At 36.9% G+C, this 23,368-nt stretch overlaps 1 protein-coding gene across 1 annotated transcript; it reads left to right on the forward strand.

Moving 5' to 3' along the window:
• The first annotated feature begins 1,835 nt into the window (after positions 1 to 1,835).
• Positions 1,836 to 15,510, forward strand: LOC133516287 (phenylalanine--tRNA ligase alpha subunit). The gene is made up of 6 exons (XM_061849128.1): positions 1,836 to 2,183; positions 5,304 to 5,658; positions 6,197 to 6,474; positions 7,569 to 7,709; positions 11,971 to 12,178; positions 15,217 to 15,510. Exons 1-6 carry the CDS (start codon positions 1,911 to 1,913, stop codon positions 15,435 to 15,437), a joined length of 1,476 nt encoding a protein of 491 aa, XP_061705112.1. The 5' UTR covers positions 1,836 to 1,910; the 3' UTR covers positions 15,438 to 15,510.
• Positions 15,511 to 23,368: the final 7,858 nt, after the last annotated feature.

The raw sequence follows: 23,368 nt of genomic DNA on the forward strand, positions 1-23,368 counted from the left end.
AAATCTATGGAGGTCAGAGGCACATATACCCTCCATAAAGCCTTGCACTTGGGTCTGGCCGGTTAGAACATAGACAAAAGTCTGCAATGTCAATGATGTCAAAGTCATTGACGCAAAACTATTTTCATTTTCAAAACTATCAGTTTTCATATAAAATGATTAAATAACGATTTATGTTGTTGAAATAGATTTATTGATTAATGTTTAAAATTAAAAATCCATAAGAAATATTTTAATCTATAAATAAAATAAGTGTACTATTGCCAAATTCAAATATATAAATTTAATCTTACACCCTCTTAAGTCGCACGGCCGCCCTATCGCGTCCAAAATTACAATCTAAATTCATCATAGATGTACATTCTAACATTGTTTTAGCTGGCAATTTAGAACTCTGGTAGCTATTAGCAAGGTTAGTAATTAGGGACATAGGTTATAGTATTGTTTAAAATGTGACTGTTTTGTTTTAGAGGGTGAACGTGAGCAAAAAATCCTTGGGCGTCATATCATTTCCTTGGAAAGGCTCAAAATCAAAAGGCACGGATCCGCCACATAATTGTGACTAGTTGTAGTTTCCCGGTAACCATCAACAAGACCGCTGCACTGAGCTGTGGAGCAGAAAGTGTCCGACAATCTGATAGATGTAATAACAACTTTGTCTGTCATATATTCATGTAATTTTTAGTTTTTTGGGCTGATATATGTGATATGATTACAAGTTACACTAATTGCAATTGTGGAGTAAAATCAGATGTGCCAAAGATCATCTTTTAGATATATAAAAATCTATATTAAATGCAATAAATAGTATATGTATATATATAAAATTGTTTTTATCATGAAAATTATAATGACTTCTATTTATTGTTATGAAGGTGATCTGGGAATTAAAACATGCGCTAAAAATAGACGACCTATACAAAAATAACTCCTTAAAAAAATCAAAAGATAATCACACGCACAGGATAGGTTAACTATTTGGTACCCATATCAATAATGAACCGAAATTACCGACCTGTGGTCTCATTGAATAAAATTCATATAGGTATGTAGATATTATATGGAAGTGTCACAGTTAGTTCAACAAGCCCCGTCCGATACATAAATTTGTATAAAAAATGACTTTTTTCCTGCCTATTGTATGTTTTTCGAACGATTTAAGCTCTTTTGATCCTAATATATAGGAATAAAAATATTTATAACTTGATAATAAACTGTATTGTTACCTTTTATATTGAATAAACTTTAAAATATAGATATCATTATCTCTTAGGACAAAAGATGCCTGTGATTTTGATTAATATGTAACATAATATTTTTTTATTTGATAAATACTAATTTAAAAACCTCACCCCAACAAAAACAAAAAATGAAAAAATACAAAAAGAAATTCCGTCGCCGGGATTCGAACCCAGAACCACTAGCTAGAACTGGATCACTACCTATCAAAACCCGCCAGGCTAAACCGGTTGTCAATTTTAGTACTGAGATACAAAGAGAGCGCCACTAGTATAAACGAACATTTGAAAGGGGCATTTTTTTGTATGGAGTTAGCGTTCTTCTCCTAGTGAGTATTATATTCTTTGTTGTAAACGCTGTGCTTTTATTTGGTGAAACAGAAAATATTATTTTTCGGGCCCGAAATCGGGTCCTGATAGTGTGAATGTAATTGGCACTTCAGTCCTGAGGGCCTACCGCGAACCACGTTCGACGTGTTGCCTCTCTGTCGCACTTGTAAATTCGTACGTAAGTGTGACAGGGAGGCAACACGTCGAACGTGGTTCGCGATGGTTGGCAGATGATTGGCAGGCAATTTCCGCAATTTGGTAGTAGTGGCTGTAGTGGCCGGCTCAGGGAAAGTAGGAGTGATATTTTTTCCCGTAACCTAAAATCACAATTTATTACACAAAATGGAATTAAACGAAAGGATTTTACATTATTTAGAGAAGAGTGATAAAGTGGATACTCTAAAGTTAGCTAGTGAGTTTGGTGAGGATCATCAGAAAGTGGTCGGTGCAGTAAAGAGTTTGGAAGCCTTAGATATGGTGATTTCCGAGGCAGCTAAAAGTACAAAGTGGGAGCTAACCGAAGAAGGGAAGTTAGTCGCTGATAAAGGTAGCCATGAGGCAGTTTTATATAAAAGTGTGCCTGAAAGTGGCATACCACAAGCAGAGTTAATGAAGGTATGTTGATAATGAAGGGGTCACCTACTTCGAACATTCATAATGTTTTTTTTGTATGTATGTATCATTTGTGGATTAAAAGTCATTTTATAAGGCATTATCATGATTCGTCTTATTCGTTTCTCGTTTATTTCTTTATTTGTATCATTCTGTATCATATCGTTTTTTATTCACCTTGTTCGTTTTTTATCAGTATTTAATTTAGCCAAAGGCTGTAACTAGTCTCTCTCTTAAGATGTCTTGGTTTTTGTCATGGTCTTCCTAGGTCTCATTGGTTATTTAATTTCCTCATTTTTCCGATCATTTGCAGGTTATTTTTAGTTTTGCAACTTGTCCCATTCTCATGGTCATGCATTTTTTCGTCAGTCTGTAATCATTTTAGACATTTCTAGGTAATATTATGTAGTAAATAGGTATTGAAAATGATATTTGCAATAGTTTAACAATAATATATGTTTCATATGAAACAATAGACACAAATAGCCATTTAGAAGAAAAACAAGAGACTAATTACCAGACAGAGTTTTTGTGGCAAAAACGAGTGCTTGAGAAAATGGAACATCAACACATATATTGTCAATAAGTCAGTCATAGATTAACGATTAAAAGATGTAAATTCTACTTGCTCTAATTTACTGGGAAATATCAAGAATGCAAATCAATTACAAATCCAACCTTAATTTCTTTATTACATATATTAAGTATGTAAAAATAAAAATGTAAACTGTAGAATACAGTGTCAAAAACTACCAACAAACAATCAACGAAGATATCGAACATGTTGTGTATTTCGCGGTAGCTATCTTTTTATACAATGTTTAAAATATCTGATCTGTCGATATTTGATTTTGTCAATCACTTTATTTTGCCACAAAAACTTCTATGTCTGCTACTTACGAATGTGTCCAGAACCATATTTCCAGCAGGAATTCTTGCAGGAATATTTCCAGAAATTGTATGACTAATAATAATATTTTATTTAAATTTGTGTAATAATAATTTTCTTAGCTTCCGAATTATCGTTTTATTAGTTATAGAAATTTAATGTTATAGTAAACTTAGGCTGTTATAGTAAACGCAACAAGCCACCATTACCAGCACTGGAATCTTCAAAAAACTAAACAACACCCTAATCAACACAGCAAAAAACAGGAACCATAACCATAAACCTATAACAAAATCGAAAGCAACAAGTCTTAAACTCCTATAAAACGAATGAAAAAGTTTAAAGGGTCTAGCAGGCTAAGCAAACAAGAAGTGCCCCCAACGACGGATTTTGTCGATATTTCTGGTAGTGTACTGTTAGGTCCTAAGGACCCTCCATGCTTAACATCAGACCTCGATTCTCTTTTGTTTGCGAGTTATTCAGGATAACGTAAAATAATTAGGGTATCATTGAAAGTGTCATATTTTATAAACGATTCAAGTTACGTGAACCAAACAAAATTATATTTGATAACAATAAAAAAAACTACAAAATGCATATTTTTTACCAACAGCCTGTCCTTAAACTTCATTGCAATAAATAAAAATATTTTTTTCCTTCCATTTTTTTTTTACTTTTCGCGGAGGTACACCTCCAAAAAAAATATGCATGAGTAGCCACTAATTCCCACTACATACACATATAAAAATATTTGCACAAATGTTCGTGCTTCATGTCAAAAAAAAACGATTCTCCAATAAGTAGTCACTGGCATTATATGTACAGATAGAAGTACCAGTGCAGTTTGAAGATTAGTGTGTAGGTATACAAACTCTTCTAAAAAATATTTGGAGTGCATCAACGATGACGTGTCAGCTTTGATAACATCTGACACATAATATTATCTGCATTTGTTTTTTGCATTTTGTAGTGGAAAATGGACAACATTAAGTGCAAGTCTTGTAAAAAAACATTAAAAAATATCCGTGGGAAACAAAAATGCATAGAAACAGAGCAAGAGGCTGATTTATATAGCAAATGCACTAATATGTTAATTTGCATAAATGATTTATTGTGTGGTAAGTGTCGGCTTTTAGTGTATAAACATAAAGCAGTAGCATCAACTTCTGCGAGTACATGCACAACAATTGGCGATGCTGGCTCTTCGTCTGCAACCTACTGCCGGATCCGGCCGGATTTTGGCCATAACCCGGAAAATCAATTCAAAATCAATCAATTGAAAAATCAATTCAATCAAAATCAATCAATTGAAAATCAATCCGGTTTGCAATCCCTAGTTGTGAGACATGGACTAAACGAGCAGATGTGATCAACCGTATCAACGCGTTTGGCGCCGGCTTTTACGGATACCTTGGCCAGGTATGCGTACTAATAATTCTATATTGGAAGAGCTACGCATAAAACGCTGCGCGCTCTCACGCCGCTCCCCAGATAGCAGGGCTTGCAATCCGAGATTCCGGAATCTCGGACCAATTTTCCGATATTACAATTCCGGAATTGAAACCACTGAATATCGAAAATAACCAGTTCCGGAATTCCGGAATTGGGAACCAATATCAAAAATCAGTTCCGGAATTGGAAACCGTCCGATATTGCAAGCCCTACCAGATAGTGCAGTTGAAGGTACCAGACCTCAGGGCCCTCTCCCTACTATATGGTGTGCTCAAATCACTGCACCTATGCAATTAAAACTGCACGAGGCCATGCGCTTGGCGAGGAATAGAAGCCTATGGAGGAATCTGGTCTTCAACATGACATAATGTCACGATCCTCAGCATCGAGGGACCGACTGAAGAAGAAGAATATTAAGAAAAAGACAAGTTAAAGAATATTAGCAAAAGAAGATAGTGACAAAGAGCATACAATAACGAGTGACAAATACAGAATGATACAAAATAATAAATAAACATTTAATTTTATATTTATTTTTAGGGATAGATTACTTCCTTGTAGAGACGATGAAAATGTATTATTATGATATAACTGACAATATGTAGTAAGTATTTTTAGAAGTGTTTACCATATTGCGGTTAGAAGGGTGAGATACTTGTAAGAACACTGTGTACCTATTTTTAAAATGAAAGTTAATGTGTACTTTTTATATAAGTGAAATATGTATAAAACAGATAAATTCGGAGTATTTTTAAGGTTTTTTATATTACATTTATTCACAGACATCACCAAATGCAAAAGTTGGCTTCAGCAAAGCCATGTCATCAGGCTGGATATTAATAGATAAATCTGGAGGTGCTCCGATTGTGAAACGTAAAGTCGCTGCTATTACAGATGTAGTGCAAGACCATCTGAATGAGGTGAAGAAAGGCCTAGACACACTGCCTGACAATGTTCGGAATGATTACAAGAAGCGCAAACTGCTCCAGGAGATTACCATTAAAAGCTTCCTTCTCTCCAAGGGCCCACAGTTTGCCACTAGTATTAAAAAGTTAGAAACGGATTTAACTAGTGAAATGCTTTTGACTGGATCTTGGAAGACTTTAGATTTCAAACCTTACAACTTTGATGCCCTTGGTAAGATATTTCTCCTCCTCATATTATACAATTATTTAAATGAACACATTTTTTGGGTATGTTTTTGTTGTAACATGCTCATATCATAATAGTCGTTTTAATATGACTGCAGGCCTTGCACATGATTGATGCAACAGTATCTCGTAGCGACTACCTGCCTTTTTCTAACGCCAGCGGTTTCTCTGATTTATGTGAGCTGTAGACAGTATAGATATTACAAGTTTAATAAAAAAAAACTTGCAGTGAATTCTTGCGATTGCCTGCAATCCTTAAGGCCGCAGATTGCAGAGCGGCAAAGTAAGGATGTTCATACATTTGATCGAGCGCAATGTATGAATGGCCTTGATTTGCCGCTCGCCGCGCCGCGCTCCGCTTGCGTGGACACTTACATCTGTGTCCACGGCCTAACCCGACTCCCTGAGCCCCTTTTTGTTTATTTGGCAAAACAAACTGTCATTTGATACATGATATTTATGTATTTAAAAACGGAGTCCACCTGAAAGTTTATTTATTACAACATTTGAATTACTATTTTCAGGTCAACCCCCAGAATGTGGCCACCTTCATCCCCTTCTCAAAGTGCGTTCAGAATTCCGAGAGATCTTCCTCGAGATGGGTTTCACGGAGATGCCAACCAACAAGTATGTGGAGAGTTCTTTCTGGAACTTCGACGCACTGTACCAGCCGCAACAGCATCCTGCGCGAGATGCGCATGACACCTTCTTCGTGTCTTCACCGGCGACCTGCACTCAGTTCCCAATGGTGTACTTGGAAAAAGTTAAGAAAGTGCACAGTGAAGGAGGTTACGGGTCCCAGGTGGGTTTATTATGTTTTGCACCACATTATTGATTACGCCCTCACCTATATTGGTGTTTAATTTTGTATCTTGAACAATTCCAAAGCAAGGGTCTAATCTAACTAAATTAGTATGAACAGAACTGAGATAGCTTTTGGAATTCCCATATGCAGATTTATGAACTATACTGATATATACAATTGGGTTGTATATATCAGTATCACTGCTGGCCTGGGTAATAATGATCGCTTTATATTTACATGCATATTCAAAAAATAATCAACAACTCTTAAAGCAGAAACTAATCAGCAGGGCAAGCCCCCTACCTCTCCTTACTGTTCACGTGCGCTCCCTTGCGCGTTGTATTCTCCTCCTTGACCTTGCTGCCTAAATCGGAAACTCAACTTTCACATTTAGACATCGTACCAAAAAACAGTGAGCTGCTGGTCTGCTCCCTATAGTGCGATTCCCACCGAACCGCCGAGTCGGAGCGCGCCCTAGCGCACTTTTCTGCTTGCCAAAGGAATTTAGAGTGTCTGCACAATAGTCAGATCCCATATTTGAATGTTATTGGCACCGCTTCCGGCTGGTCGACTCTTCGCGTACACGAATGGCGGCGCTCGGCTACTCGCGTACGCGGACGGCGGTCAGAGGTCGCTCAGATGCTAAACCTACCTAGGCCGCGCGTGTACTCGCGTAGACAGCTGCAGGTTTATTCCTGATCCCGTTCCCCGGGGAACGCTCCGGGTCGTTGGCCGATCACGTGACACACTATGTTCTATTTAGTGCAAAGTGTGATTGCTGTATAGATATAGCTTGCTCCCTTCTGGAGTAAATACAAACTAGTTAAGTGTGAGATTCTTAGTAATAATAAAGGGCGAAAGACGCCAGTTACCTAAGTGAACTTGTGTTTTCTATCAGCTCATCCTCCATACCCTGAGTTAGCCTGGAAACCTTTACTAAGCCCTTCAGGCTTCAGCCTGCCTATCCTTCAGGATATGTATGGTTCGCCCTCAGCGGCGTGGCGGCAGCCGAATCAGTCCGGCGCGGTCGGCGGGAATCGTACATATTGGTTAGGTCCTGTCTCATAATATATTGTTTGCTTAATTATTAGGGCTACCGTTACGACTGGAAAATAGAGGAGGCACAGAAGAACTTACTGCGAACCCATACTACCGCTGTGAGCGCGCGGATGCTGTACCATCTAGCACAGCAAAAGGAGTTCACTCCACAGAAGTACTTCAGTATTGATAAGGTAAATTAAATCAAATGGAAGTGCGTACGTTTTTAGGGTTCTCTACCAAAATGGTACAAAAGGAACCCTTATGGTGCAACTCGTCTGTCCGTCTGTCTGTCATATTTTTAAATATCTCGAGAACTATGTAAGTTATCGATTTGAAATTTGGATTAATTATGAACAACGCTAAACCAGACACATTAAAAGTGTTATTTTTACCATGGAAAATTCCCATTATGAAGAGGGGGCAAAATTTCAAAGTCTAGTTACTAAGTCAAATGGGGTATCATATGAAAGAACTCAAATTGAACATTCCAAAACATTTTTTTATTTTTTTGCATAGTCAAAAACTATTGATTTATGTAGAAAAATATAAAATAAAACTCCCCCTCCCTTATTTCCGAAGTTTAAATATCAAGGAAAAATTATCAAGTTTTTAATTTTTTTTAACATTATCATAAATATTACAGGAAAAATATTCACACCTCTATCTTGACAACTTTTTTTCAATGATCAAAAAAATTTCTAATTTAATTTGCAATTTAACTCTCTTTGCGGGTGTTTACTCGTATTATACTTGAACTTCTATGAGATTTCACTAAAAATGCCTTCTTTCAAATAAAACAGAAATTGACTTAATTTTTAACAAGCAGAAACGTCTGCGAACGATGCTATTAAGCTTAAAAAAAAAGATAATAAAAAATAATAATAATAAATTGAAAAGAAAAGCAAAACTAAAATAACTTAATTACATATCTTTTTTAAAAAAGGGAACCGCCTTTTAAAAACCAACCCACTGTAAAAGCACAAAATAATTGTTATACACCCCACCCCTATCCTTGTCCAGTCCCTATCCCGTCGTACAGAATTTTCTGCCAAAAAGTAATTAATACCTAATAATAAGAAAATTAATAACCATCCTGGTAATTACTTAGTTTTTGAAGTCGGTGCCTCTGTCACTCAGTTCCGCGGTAATCAACCTAGGACCTAAAATCTTTGCAAAAGGCCAATGTTATGTTGCCTTGAGTGCGATGACCAGAATGCGAAATGTGCTTCCGCATAAGTGTAAGGCCTGAGTGGACGCTCGAGTCGGGCGTGCAGCGGGGCGGGGCGTGCGGCGTGCATGTTAAACAAATGAAACTCATACTGGTGTCCTGAGTCGACGCTGCTCAAAGCGAATGCCGAGCGGGCAAGTTTGCGGGCAATGCGGCGTCGAGCGGGGCGTCGCGGAGAGGTTCAAACCTGTTTGTGATTTGCAGCGGCGATAAGAGCGTGCAGTCATGTCGTGCAAACAAATAATTATTGAAATACAATATAAACCAGCATTTTGGCTATCATTACAAAAAAATAGACTGTTTAAATAAATGGAAGGTAAATTAAAGTATTTATTTTCACTTTTAATCCATTGCTTCTTAAGGTTTCGTATAAAGTGGGAAATTCTCCAAACCGTCTTCTTTGTTTCACTACGACACTAGGACCTTGCTTTGTAGAAAAACGACACATTTTGAGCCATGAAGTCTCTTCTAAAAAGAAATCAAGAATGTCGTCCTACGTCGATGCCATGGTGAATGCGACCGATTCACACGAGCGGTGAGCGTGCACTGAGGCCACTCGCTGGACGCTCTATCTCACGCTCGCCCGCCCCGCTGCACGCCCCGCCGAACGCTCCGCTCCGAGCGTCCACTCAGGCCTTACACTAGAACTACCCCGCTCGGCATTCGCTTTGAGCAGCGTCCACTCAGGACACCAGTATGAGTTTCATTTGTTTAACATGCACGCCGCACGCCCCGCCCCGCTGCACGCCCGACTCGAGCGTCCACTCAGGCCTTACACTTACACTTAGATCGAATCAAACGGATCCATAATAACGAAGTCACGGAGTATCCATTTGTTTGTATATATATAATAAATAATAAATATATAGTTTTTATTACTAATTATTATTGTTTAATTATTATTACTTACTGCTTACCCACTGAGAAAAAAAAACAAACACTTTTCTGAAAGCCGCATCAAATTCGGTTCAGTCAAACGCGAGATAATCGTGGACAAACATACATACATATATAGATACATACATACGAACATACGGGTGAAATTGAGAACCTCCTTTTTTATTGAAGTCGGTTAAAATTAAACCGCATGAAACTAATGTTTTACAGCAAATTAAATTTGGTGATATACCGTCAGCAGCGCCACCTACCGGGTCAAATGGTGATTTCAAACCATCCAGAAATCCGTTGAAATATACACACAACCACAATATTTCATCCAAATTGGTATCAGCAAAAAATCAAATTGGGCGATGTACCGATAGCAGCGCCACCTACCGGGTCCAATGGTGTTTTCGAACCATCCAGAAACCCGTTGTAATATACACACAACAACAACATTTCATCCAAATTGGTTTTAGCAAAAATCAAATTAGGCGATGTACCGATAGCAGCGCCATCTACCGGGTCCAATTGTTTTTTCAAACAATCCATGTATGCCAAAACCTTTTTTAGAATTTAACAAACGCTTTTCTGAAAACCAAAATCGGTTCAGCCAAACGCGAGATAATCGCGGACAAACATACATACATACAAACATACGGGTCAAACTGAGAACCTCCTTTTTAGGGTTCCGTAGTCAACTAGGAACCCTTATAGTTTCGCCATGTCCGTCTGTCTGTCTGTCCGAGGCTTTGCTCCGTGGTCGTTAGTGCTAGAAAGCTGAAATTTGGCATGAATATATAAATCAATAAAGCCGACAAAGTTGTACAATAAAATCTAAATTTTTTTTTAGGGTACCTCCCCTACACGTAAAGTGGGGGTGAAATATGCCGACAGCAGCGCCACCTACCGGGTCCAATAGTGTTTCCAAACCATCCAGGAATCCGTTGAAATATACACACAAAATTTCATCTAAATCGGTTTCAGCAAATCAAGTTTCACGATATACCGATAGCAGCGCCACCTACCGGGTCCAATTGTTTTTTAAACCATCCATATATACTAAAACCTTCTCTAGAATGTGACAAACACTTTTCTGAAAACCGCATCAAAATTGGTTCAGTCAATCGCGAAATAATCGCGGACAAACATACATACATACATACATACGGGTCAAACTGAGAACCTTCTTTTTATTTGAAGGTGGTTAAAAATAAATTTAAAAGTGGAAAAATTACTGTCTTGGGTGAGACTTGAACTCACGGCCTCTGGATGGATACTCCAGCGCTCTGCCATCTGAGCCACCAAGACCTCATCCATAGGCAGCAAATTTTTCCACCATATGGGTCTAGGGGACCCTAGCGACATCTACCTTAAGAACGTTACGCTTCTTAGACGGCTACCGGAGTTCCAAGTCATATTGGAAATTTACCAGTAACGATGTGCTACCCATACTAAGAGACCGTGAGTTCAAGTCTCACCCAAGACAGTAATTTTTCCACTTTTAAATTTATTCTAAGCAAAACAGAAATTGTTGTAATTGGTTCACATCATTGGTTGAATTTTCCCTGAAAAACCAACATGGTCGCGCAAATTTGTTAGCCAATTTGCCGTTAGATGGCGCACACATAATTATGCTTAGTAGAGTTAGTAGTTGGAATACTTCTGGTCAAAATCAAGTCTTTCGTGTTTATAGTTACATGATATAATTGAAAGTTTGTGCGGAATCCTCGGTGCATGAGTTAAACGAACTCGCACTTGACCGTTTTTTAGGGTTCCGTAGTCAAATAGGAACCCTTATAGTTTCGTCATGTCCGTCCGTTCGCCGGCGATTCCGCGGCTTTGCTCCGTGATCGTCAACGCTAGAAAGCTGCAATTTGGCATGGATAGGTACATAAATCATGCATGGCGACAGAGAGGTAAAATAAAAACTACAAAAAGTTTTTTAGCGTACCTCCCATACAGTTTTTTTATTATAAAAAATCATTTAAAATAAAAAAAAATGATTTATTGTCGCAAAAAATGGAGTACATATATATATATTATTTAATCCAATGGTGTGGGGTATCGTTGGATAAAGTGAATATTTTCGGAAATAATCGCTCCCATAGAACAAAAAAATAACCCCCCCCCCTTCTAGCTTTTGAACCATGTGTCCAAAAAATAAGAGAAATCTTAAAACAATAGCTTAGTAACAAATACATTCCATGAAAACTATAGTGAACATGATCGAATCAGCCGGTTTTGAGTTATTGTAAAAAATCTTCTCTAAACCCTACAATGAGCAAGACTCGACATGCTCTTTGGACTTATTTTTAGTTTTTATTTAATTGCAATGCCTTCAGGTATTCCGTAACGAGACTCTGGATGCGACACATTTAGCGGAGTTCCACCAGGTGGAGGGCGTGATTGCAGCGCGCGGCCTCGGGCTGGCTGACCTGATCGCCGTGCTGGATGCCTTCTTCCAGCGCCTCGGCTTCAACCGTCTGCAGTTCAAACCTGCTTACAATCCCTACACAGAGCCCAGCATGGAGATCTTTGCGTTCCATGAGGGTAAGTCATCACTCATCAGTTACACATAAGGTCGTGATGGTTGCATCGCGCGACCCTTGACTTATCGCCGTGTTGGACACTTTACAACGTCATGGCCTCTACTCGTATTTCTTGTAGTTCAAGCCTGCATCCTGCATATAGCCTCTATCCAACCCAGCATCTTTCCATACATTAAATAGTATTTTATGCAACAGTTGTATAAGAAGGGTCAAAAAAGGCGAGTGGCGTGAGTTACAATGTGAGCCGGAGCCGAAGGCGTAGGCCACCAGCCAGCACCAGCCGGCACCAGGCAGCGCCACGAGAATTTTTTGACCTACTTATACAACGTTGCATACAATATTTTTCCTACGAGTCAACAAAAATAAATCTTAATTTAGGTAAACAAATTACACCAAAGTATATAGCCAAGACGCGCGAGCATACCTTGTTACGCGCCCGGCCCGCCCCCGGCCGCGGCCAGCCAGTCGGCGACACCTCCTCGTAACTCATGAGGCCCTGGTACTTGCTACTTGCTAAATTAATTTTTTGGAAAGTTTTTTCTCAATTTTGGCCACCGTAGCCTACGGAGACTAACAAGCAACGCTAAGCGGTCTTCGTAGTCTATGGGTGTTGCTATATTACGGGTGTCACATGCGTGTTTCTGACTTATGAAGTAATTATTTTTACTATGCAACCAAATGAATATTTTGTAAGTTGGCAGCAATGCACTTAGTTTAAAACTGTATTCGTTTTGGTTTTGTTAGGTTGGTAGCCATTAATCGCAGTAACATTATAGCTTATAAAAGCACAAGAGCTTATATGAGGAATAGACAATATAGACTTTTCTTGAAATCGTTTATGTATGTTCTTATATTCGTGTTAATGAATGCATAAATGACAGATAACAGTAGAGGAGTAGGAAAACATATAAAATATTGTTTTACAGTACATATGGGGCTACTTTATAGCACTAGTGCGAGAAGTAGCATATTACGTTACTGTGTCGAACATTTAAAGGGCCATATGTACTGTAAAACGTTGTACGATACATGTGCGAATAGGTAATTCGCAACTCGTGTCGATTTAAAACACTCCCTTCGGTCGTGTTTTAATTTATCGCCACTCGTTTCGAATTTCCTATTTTTCGCACTTGTATCGTAATGTACTATTTTAATACAGTTGCTCAAAAAAGAGACCGCGAAACTTTATGATACGAAGTCTGTTGGAAGGTATTCTATGGCCTAAAGCCAGTTAGTTGTTGCTTGGCGAAGTCGTTGGGCACAGTATCGCCCAATAATATTACGTAGCTGTTTAGCGTGCGGAAACTTGGATTTCGCGAACTAGTGCTTTTTACTTTTCCACGTGTTCCAATTCATGACTATACTTATTGATGAGTGTTAAAAGTTAGTTTCCTTTAAAAGTCGTATTCAACATTAAAACCTACTGTTAATGTAAAAATAATAAATTTAAGCATATTTCATATATTATTACTTACCTCTTCATCATTATAATATATTTATTTTTTTATATTGAATATTGAAAAACCGTTCTTAATAAGTTTGGTGAATGGAACGGAATAGTTGCCGAAACGCCTGTCAAAGCACAGGCGTTTTTTCTCACTGCAAGAATGTTTTAAGTTTCCAAAGGCAACACTCGATATTGTTTTCATACAATTTAAATATACGATACACAAATAATCGTAAATAACAACGATACTTAGGTAATAATGGTATAATATTTTATATTTACAATTATTTCTGTCTTTTAGTACAGCATGCATAAAAAAGTACTTGTTAGGGTTCCGTAGCCAAATGGCAAAAAACGGAACCCTTATAGATTCGTCATGTCCGTCTGTCTGTCCGATTCTGTCACAGCCACTTTTTTCCGAATCTATAAGAGCTGTACTGTTCAAACTTAGTAAGTGGATGTATTCTATGAACCGCATTAAGATTTTCACACAAAAATAGAAAAAAAACAATAAATTTTGGGGGTTCCCCATACTTAGAACTGAAACTCAAAAAATCTTTTTTCATCAAACCCATACGTGTGGGGTATCTATGGATAGGTCTTCAAAAATGATATTGAGGTTTCTAATATCATTTTTTTCTAAAATGAATAGTTTGCGCGAGAGACACTTCCAAAGTGGTAAAATGTGTGTCCCCCCCCCCGTAACTTCTAAAATAACAGAATGAAAAATCTAAAAAAAATATATGATATACATTGCCATGTAAACTTCCACCGAAAATTGGTTTGAACGAGATCTAGTAAGTAGTTTTTTTTTAATACGTCATGTAATTAAAAATTATTTTTTTTTTCAACATACCCATACAAGTGGGGTATCTATGGATAGGTCTTCAAAAATGATATTAAGGTTTCTAATATCATTTTTTTCTAAACTGAATAGTTTGCGCGAGAGAACCTCCCAAAGTGAAAAAAAGTGTGTCCCCCCCCCCCCCTGTAACTTCTAAAATAACAGAATGAAAAATCTAAAAAAAATATATGATATACATTACGATGCAAACTTCTAACGAAAATTGGTTTGAACGAGATCTAGTGCGTAGTTTTTTTTAATACTTACGTCATAAAAAAAAAAAATTTTTTTCTTCAAACCCATACGTGTGGGGTATCTATGGATAGGTCTTCAAAAATGATATTTAGGTTCCTAATATAATTTTTTTCTAAAGTGAATAGTTTGCGCGAGAGACACTACCAAAGTGGTAAAATGTGTGTCCAAAGTGGTAAAATGTTGAACGAGATCTAGTAGTTTAAGTAGTTTTTTTTAATACGTCATAAAGGAACCCTTCATGGGCGAGTCCGACTCGCACTTGGCCGCTTTTTTTCTTATTTTTTTCGCAACTGTATTAAAAAACGTCGTTCGCTACACGTGCGGAAATGTTATTCTTCACTCGTCAAATGTTATACTTTCCGCACTAGCATTGAAATGTACTATTCTCGGCTCACCTTGTGAAGATAGTATACAAAAAAACGAGTTCAGATACGGGCAAGCCGTGCACAATTCCTACTTAAGCTTATACTTCTAAACCCATCATTTTTTCCAGGTCTTGGCAAATGGATCGAAATCGGCAACTCCGGCGTTTTCCGGCCCGAGATGCTGCTGCCCATGGGTCTGCCCGAGGACGTGAACGTGATCGCGTGGGGACTCTCGCTGGAGCGGCCCACCATGATCAAGTACGGGCTCAACAACATCCGCGATTTGGTCGGGCCACGCGTCGACCTGCAGATGGTCCACACGAACCCTATATGCAGGCTTAATAAGTGAATTGTTCAATGATGCATTAAATTATTTAAATTAAAAGACTTGGTTTTCTTTGATATACATACTGTTGATTAATGCAACGATCTTTTTTTGTATACATATACAAATTGACTTACCCTCTTATTCATAAACGTGTACTAAAGTTACGATGCCGCTAATCATCGTTTGTCCCTTTTCATCATACGAATACGTCGGAAAGGGACACACGATGATTAGCGGCATCGTGACTTTAGTACACGTTTATGAATAAGGGGGATAGTCTTTATTCCTACCTACTTACCCATAAAATAATTTTGGTGAATCATCCAATAGCATACGTTTTGCATAAGTAGGTGTATTTTTCCAAATGTTTATTTGGCTGGTCAAATAATAATTCGCTCGTATGAAACTATGTGTAATATGAATATAAGGTATTTCGGTAAACATTGGTGTTGGTGGGGAAATTATATTGGGCGAAAAAAAAACCCGAACTGGCAATAAAGCCCGAAACACTATTGCGTTGCGTTACGTTTTAAATAGTACAGTCAAGGTAATAAATATTGACACGGTCAAAGTTCCAAAAAATATGTATACACGGCTTTATTGCCTATACTTTAAAGTAGTGTGTACATATTTTTGGCACTTTGCCCGTGTCGATATTTAATACCTTGACTGTACATTACAATAGGCTAGATGACAATTTTTAGGGTTCCGTAGCCAAATGGGAAAAAAACGGAACCCTTATAGATTCGTCATGTCCGTCTGTCTGTCCGATTATGTCACCGCCACTGTTTTCCGAAACTATAAGAGCTATACTGTTCTAACTTAGTAAGTAGATGTATTCTATGAACCGCATTAGGATTTTTACACAAAAATAGAAAAAAAAACAATAAATTTTGTGGGTTCCCCATACTTAGAACTGAAACTCAAAAAATCTTTTTTCATCAAACCCATACGTGTGGGATATCTATGGATAGGTCTTCAAAAATGATATTTAGGTTCCTAATTTTTTTTTTTTCTAAACTGAATAGTTTGCGCGAGAGACACTTCCAAAGTGAAAAAATGTGTGTCTAAAAAAATATATGATATACATTACCATGCAAACTGCCACCAAAAATGGGTTTGAACGAGATCTAGTAAGTAGTTTTTTTAATACGTCATAAATGGTACGGAACCCTTCACGGGCGAGTCCGACTCGCACTTGGCCGCTTTTTATTTTTAATACGTCATAAATGGTACGGAACCCTTCATGGGCGAGTCCGAGTCGCACTTGGCCGCTTTTTAGGGTTCCGTAGTCAACTAGGAACCCTTATAATTTCGCCATGTCCGTCTGTCTGTCTGTCTGTCCGAGGCTTTGCTCCGTGGTCGTTAGTGCTAGATAGCTGAAATTTGGCATGGATGTATAAATCAATAAAGCCGACAAAGTCGTACAATAAAATCTAAAAACATAATTTTTTTTAGGGTACCTCCCCTACATGTAAAGTGGGGGTGAATTTTTTTTTTCGCTTCAACCCTAGAGTGTGGGGTATCGTTGGAAAGGTCTTTCAAAACTAATAGGGGTTTTCAGGAAACATTTTTTGATAAAGTGAATATATTCGAAGATAATCGCTCCGAAAGAAAACAAAATGTGTCCCCCCCCCCTCTAACTTTTGAACCATAGGTCCAAAAAATATGAAAAATATCGTGGAAGTAGAGCTTAAGAAAGACATTAAATGAAAACTATAGCGGACATGATCAGTTTAGCTGTTTTTGAGTTATCGCAAAAAGTTTTCCCTTCATAGTAAAAAAACTTACTTTAATTAGGTACTGATTATGCAAATTTGCCTATTTGTTTAACTCGGGTGAAAGGTACCGTTTCATCCCTTGGTTAACAATTTACTATACTTTAAGCTCCAGTTTAGCTTATTGTGACGGAAGTGTAACTACGGAACCCTACACTGAGCGTGGCCCGACATGCTCTTGGCCGGTTTTTTATTAATGGTATCAATCGTTCAGGTTCGTTTTTAGAATCAAATGTCTATAGGGAGCGTGCATGAACTGTAGGAGGCAGCACAGGAGCCGTCAGATTTTTGGCGCGAGGCGTAAATGTGATGTTTATTGTTCCGATGTAGCCCACAAGATGGCAGAACCTACTATGCAGAAGAAAACACGTGACGTGTAAATGTATATGTTTATGGTTCCGATTCAGGCCACAAGATGGCAGACCCTACAACGCGCACAGTCGCTCACATTATTGCGATAAATTGCTCATTTGCTATCTATTTTACTAGATTTTGTTATAAAATTCAACATGTGTCATCATCCCTATAGAGGATGGGAAATGAAGAGTTACAGGCCAAGTAGATATACTTATAGGGATACGCGGCCGGCAACCCCGTTTCTCGCCGAGATTTGTATAGTGCTTTTCTCAAACTTGCAATGAAATAATAATAATAAAAAATAGGATGATGATTGTTTCATGTCCTAACGTGATAGGTTTAATTCTTTGCAGGTATTGAAGGGGAACAAAAATGTGATTATTTTGGCGCTACGACGCACGCCATTACCTACGACTTTTTTCTTTCGTTTGCTTTTTTGTTATTTTTGTGTTTTTTTTTTATTATTTCTTTAGGGTCATGAAAAAAAACGGTTTAGGTACAGCCCTATAAAGTTTTTTTTTCAGCCATGCAGTAATCTTTATGGGGTTGTATCTCCTAAACCGTGCGTCGTAGCGCAAAAATAATCAAATTTTCGTTCCCCTTTGAAAATCCTGAAATAATATTTAACAAACGCAAAAAAAAAAAAAGAAAATAGCATAATGGCAGAATTTTGCTTGTAGGGTTTTTATGGTTGAATGCCAAGACGTGCCATAATTTGACGATTAAAAACAAAAGAAGGTTGCCTAACAGGCCTAGGTGTGTAGATAAGGCTGTATGAAATTCCTTTACATATCATCTTCACTCATCGTACCTGATATGTAGTATTTCCGGACCGAATTTGAAGTAAGTCATGTCAACATTTCATTACAAGTTTGAGAAAAATAGGTTTCGGGCTTAGGTTAATCGGCGCGCTCCCATAGGTGTTATTGACTGTACGATTAATAACTCTTTGGTATACCATATCCATATGATGTACACAAAACTCCAACGTTTAGAAAGCTTTCCTAACATAAACAAGAATCATTGTTAAACTGCATAATTCAAACAAACTAAAGCCCGACCAGAAATATTATGATCATTGTCAAGAGGGCGCTGTTATTCTCATGTATAGGGTGACAGTTCAGTTTAGTATGAAAAATTTAGTTACAATGAAATTCCGCAATATGGCGCGTGATCATATATTACTGGTCAGGCTGTATGTTCTTCTAAAACTAAATATCTTTGCCCCTTATATAAAATATTACATTAGGTTACTGTGAGTTTTATTACTTTAATCTTTGGGTCTGAGCCCTGAACTTTGCCCGTGCTTTCATGTAATGTATATTACGAAATATTACTTTACTCTTTGCTTTGTCATACCACAGAATAAGTAGGTAAGGTCACTGTGGGCAAGACCGTCTACAAGGCAAGTCCGTCAACACGTTATAACTTTTGAATTAGAAAGCGTTTGCCGCTTTGGCGTCGAGTTTATAAGTCAGTTTTTCGCGCTAGTTCCCTCACTCTAAAACAGATGGCGCTGTGACAACGAACTTCAGAGCAATCCGCGTAAACAAGTCATTACGTGTATGGAACTCGAAGTGCTAGTGCGACAGTCTCTGCAAATAAAATTGTTAAAAATAGTTTGTGCAAAGATTTTGCACCAGAAATTGACTACGTAAGTAATATAAGACCCGGCAATCTTTATTATGTGTTTAAATTATCAGATATTGGCTTAGTTTTGTAATTATACGTTACATCATTCATCACATTAAAATTTTGCTAAGTTGGAAAGTCCGTCTACTATGCACCAGGCAAGTCCGTCATATGCCGGACTTTCCTTGAATCAGAGGTCACCAACTGTTAAATGGCTTCAATATTATTTATTACGATTTTATAAGGTTACTACAGATATGCATCTTTACAACATTGCGCATGATGTTTGTGTTTTGTGTTTATTAACAATTTTAATCTCGAAACTACTAAAGAAATGTGTTCTTCATCCTCAGCACTATGTAACCGAAAATACAAATAAGAAAATACCTATTAAGTAAATAAATAAATAAATATTGGCCGCAAACTAAGCATAGCTTAGCTTTTACTATTGGTGCTAGGCGACGACGAAACTTATATAGATAAATACATAAAAAACAAACATGACTGGAGGAACAAATATCTGTGTAGATTATACAAGCAAATGCCCCTACCGGGATTCGAACCCATGATCATCGCCTTCATATGTTATATTATTATACCTATGACACATATTATTACCCTTTTTACTCCTCTTGAATTTTAGAATACGGCTGTACAGTCATATTTTCTTGACAGTTTTGAAGATTAAAATCATTGCAGCCATATCAGTCCGTACGTATTTTTTATTTCGGAACATTTATTGTACTTATCGTGGTTTAGGCGTTTTGCCTACACCGTGATCACGACACGCTGTACCGCGCGTGCCACGCCGCTATGTGACGTGGGTTCTTCGCCTTACTTATCCTGAAAATTTACGTATGTAGGGTACCTACTTGTGTTATGGAGGTTGATTTGCCAATCACTATTTAATTTAAACTTAAACGGTGTTTGTAGTTTAATTTTTTTTTACAAGAACATATGGTACAGTACAGTAGATGTTATAAATTTACATTGTTGACCCCTAATATGTTCTGCCATATGGCATGTGAAAATGGTTTTCCCATGACATGACAAAGCCATGCATGTGGACACTAACTACTAAAACTAAAAATTATTACTATACTAAAATTGCTACTACTATGAGTTTATTTATGTAACCCTCTTTGATCTCCGTAAATTTAAAACGAGTAAATTTAAAATGACTATTGGTATTTTATTTGAGAAGTCCAAAAAATAAGTACGTATAATTATTTTGCAAAAAAGGTTTACCACCCCATTTTCGTAATATATGCCGTAATATACTTACCTTTTAATAAGAAAAATTGTGTTTATTTCGAATCTAAACCCTATATTAACAAGTTTAGAGTACACTTTTCATTGTCTTGTTTTATTCTTTGTAAGGATTCGAATACGAACACATAAGCACCCATAGTATGGCTGATATCGTTACTAGACGGACTTACCTTAAACTACACGGGAAGTCCGTCTACTCGCCGAATTTTTAAAAACACTATTGTTTTTGCTTAATTTATGATTAAAATTATCTGTCACTATAGCTTAACTATTATTTATGAAATTCTTCATCGTATATGATTACAAGCGGTCACGTAAGTGAATAATTAACGGAGCTAGAATACTCCAATGTAAAAAATAAATAAAGTATGCCGGTCTTGCCCACAGTCACCTTAATTGTATGTCCCAGTGTTGGCCGAACGTTAATTGCAATTTACCAATAACCATTACAAATTGAACCGTAAAGGACAGTTCACGATGCAATTGAACATTAGGTCAATTGCATTAACGTTTCGGCCAACACTGGTATGTCCTGCTAAGGCCTTACTACGTTTTATAAAGAGAGTAAAAAGTAGTAAAAAGAGAGTTGTTATATACTTGACCCCAATTTCTATCTGTAGCATGGTAGCTCTTCAACGGATGGACCGATTTTGATGCGTTTTTTTAACGTGAAAGCTTGTTTTCTTGCGTTATTCTTAGCCATGTTTCATAGAAATCGATCCAGCAGTTTGAATATTACTTATCAGCTCTTTTCCAAAACGATGTAGGTAAGGCGTTCTTGGCATAAAATGGATTTTGTAAGCATATTATTAGCGTCAGGGATTTTTTTTTAAATTTCAAATTAATAGTTATTTCGGTTTAAAGAGTATTTATTGTCTGAAGAACTTACAAAATTTCACTTATAAGACAACAATTAACTATACATATAATATATAAGCAGTAAGCAAGCATGCAGACTTGATAGATTAGTTAAATCTTTAATAATTAGTAAGTACATGAAAGGTATTCTGTATCAATTCAGAAGTTAGTTGTTTATATCTTTAGTTTGCACATGATTAATTAGGTTAAAGGAAGTACTATTGAGTATGCGAGGTGATTTTAAGTAAGGCACAGGTAACTAAAGTGTTATTATAGAATATTGTCTTTTATGTATGTTTTTAATTTCGATTTGAATTTGTTGAAACTTTTTATATCTTTTATGGTTGTCGGTAGACTACTCGTATTATACAATTTGGCACCATCGTACATTAAGTTACAAGTCCCATATCGGGTTCTGGGAAAATGTAAGGCTCTAGGCTTTCAGCATTTCCGAGTTTCATCCTTTGGAATTTACTCTTTTTGTTAAATTTAATTTCTGATTGTATTTCGTTGTTTAATATTTAACGTATTAGGATACAGGTTTTATACGAGTATATTTGTTTGAGGTTCATTATTTTTGTATTTTCGTATAATGTTTTAGTTGGCGTTCGATAGTCATAATGAAAAAAGACCTTAATAATTTTGTTCTGTGCAATTGAAGATCTTTTATGTTGGACGCTGCTGCATTACCCCATAATTCGGTTAGATATTCTAAGTGAGGCTTAATCAAAGAATTATAAATGTTGACACGAGTTTGTTTTGGAAGGTAACTACTTATGTGGCGCATTGCTGCTGTTAACGGTGTAATTTTAGGCTTTATATTAGCTATATGTGGCTTCCATGTAGGTTTACTGTCTAAAGTCAAACCTAGGTACTTTTCTTAATATTTTTTCTGCGTTTATAGGTATATAAATCTTGACTTTGTTCGATATTTTTGTTTTTGGCTGCAAATTTATATTGATATTTTTGTTTGTGTTATGTAACACGTTTTAGAGGTATTTAGGGTAAGTGAATTTTGTTGGAACCAAATAGAGAGTAAGTCTAAGTCGTTTTGTGCTTGTTGTAAGATAATATTGGGTACAGAATTGCCAAAATAAAATAAACACGTGTCGTCCGCATATAAGGTAAGATGACCTTGTAATCCAGCTTCATGGAGGTTATTTATCTTATACCTTTAAACGAGCAATTCTTGTATATATATGTGAGTATTATATTCTTTGATGTATATAGTACCTGGGCGACCGAGCTTAGCTCGGTTATAACCAGAGATCGGACAAATTGGCGTCATTGCTCGCAATAATGTGGACATGACTCCAAAACTAATCAAAATGTTGATCAATTAATTAAAGCTTGGCAAGTGCCTATTTGGACCTGATTTATACGGCACTGGAACGCGGCGAGGACCAAATAGGCACTTGCCAGGCTTTACTTCTGAAATAAAATTTGAATTTTCGGAGATAATAGTTAATACTCGTACGTGCTTATAATTATTATCAAAAGTGGTTATCGTTTTCGTCCATATTTTTATCCTGCTAGATATGATTATTATTTCTGACAAAAAAGTTTTCTAGTTCTATAGGTATAAAACCTCCGTGGATTTACTTATTCTTAATATATGTATTTTGACATTGATAGTTGTCAAATTACAGTCGTAATTGCCGTATCTAAATTACGCACGCACCGTACCTAAACGGCAGCAAAATTAGAAAATGGCTTTTTATTTACTGATGGGTCCGGAATATCGCCACTTTAGTAACGAATTAATGGCAAAAATAGAAATTAATATAATACGACGTGGAAATGGTATAAAAATGCGTATATACAGTGATATAAATTCAAACAAGTATGCAGATACTGAATAAAATATATTTTCAATCAATTTTGGTTGTAATAGAGAATTTACAGTCTTCTTCGAATACTTTGAGTAAAATAAGAAATATAGTAACTAATCTGGACAGTATACCAGGAGAAATAGGTAACCGTTGGCAAACTAAAATGAAAGCCGTTCTTGACAGAAATCCCGATTTTGAGGTTATCGCTCACAACTTAGAACGG

The sequence above is a fragment of the Cydia pomonella genome, chromosome 3, assembly GCF_033807575.1.
Source record: "Cydia pomonella isolate Wapato2018A chromosome 3, ilCydPomo1, whole genome shotgun sequence".
Lineage (NCBI taxonomy): Eukaryota > Metazoa > Arthropoda > Insecta > Lepidoptera > Tortricidae > Cydia > Cydia pomonella.

Coding starts and splice junctions, on each gene's coding strand:
- LOC133516287 (XM_061849128.1), top strand. CDS start 1,911: ATGGAATTAAACGAAAGGATTTTACATTATTTAGAGAAGAGTGATAAA. Junction 5,659..6,196: donor TTACAACTTTGATGCCCTTG/GTAAGATATTTC, acceptor TACTATTTTCAG/GTCAACCCCCAGAATGTGGC. Junction 12,179..15,216: donor GATCTTTGCGTTCCATGAGG/GTAAGTCATCAC, acceptor CATTTTTTCCAG/GTCTTGGCAAATGGATCGAA.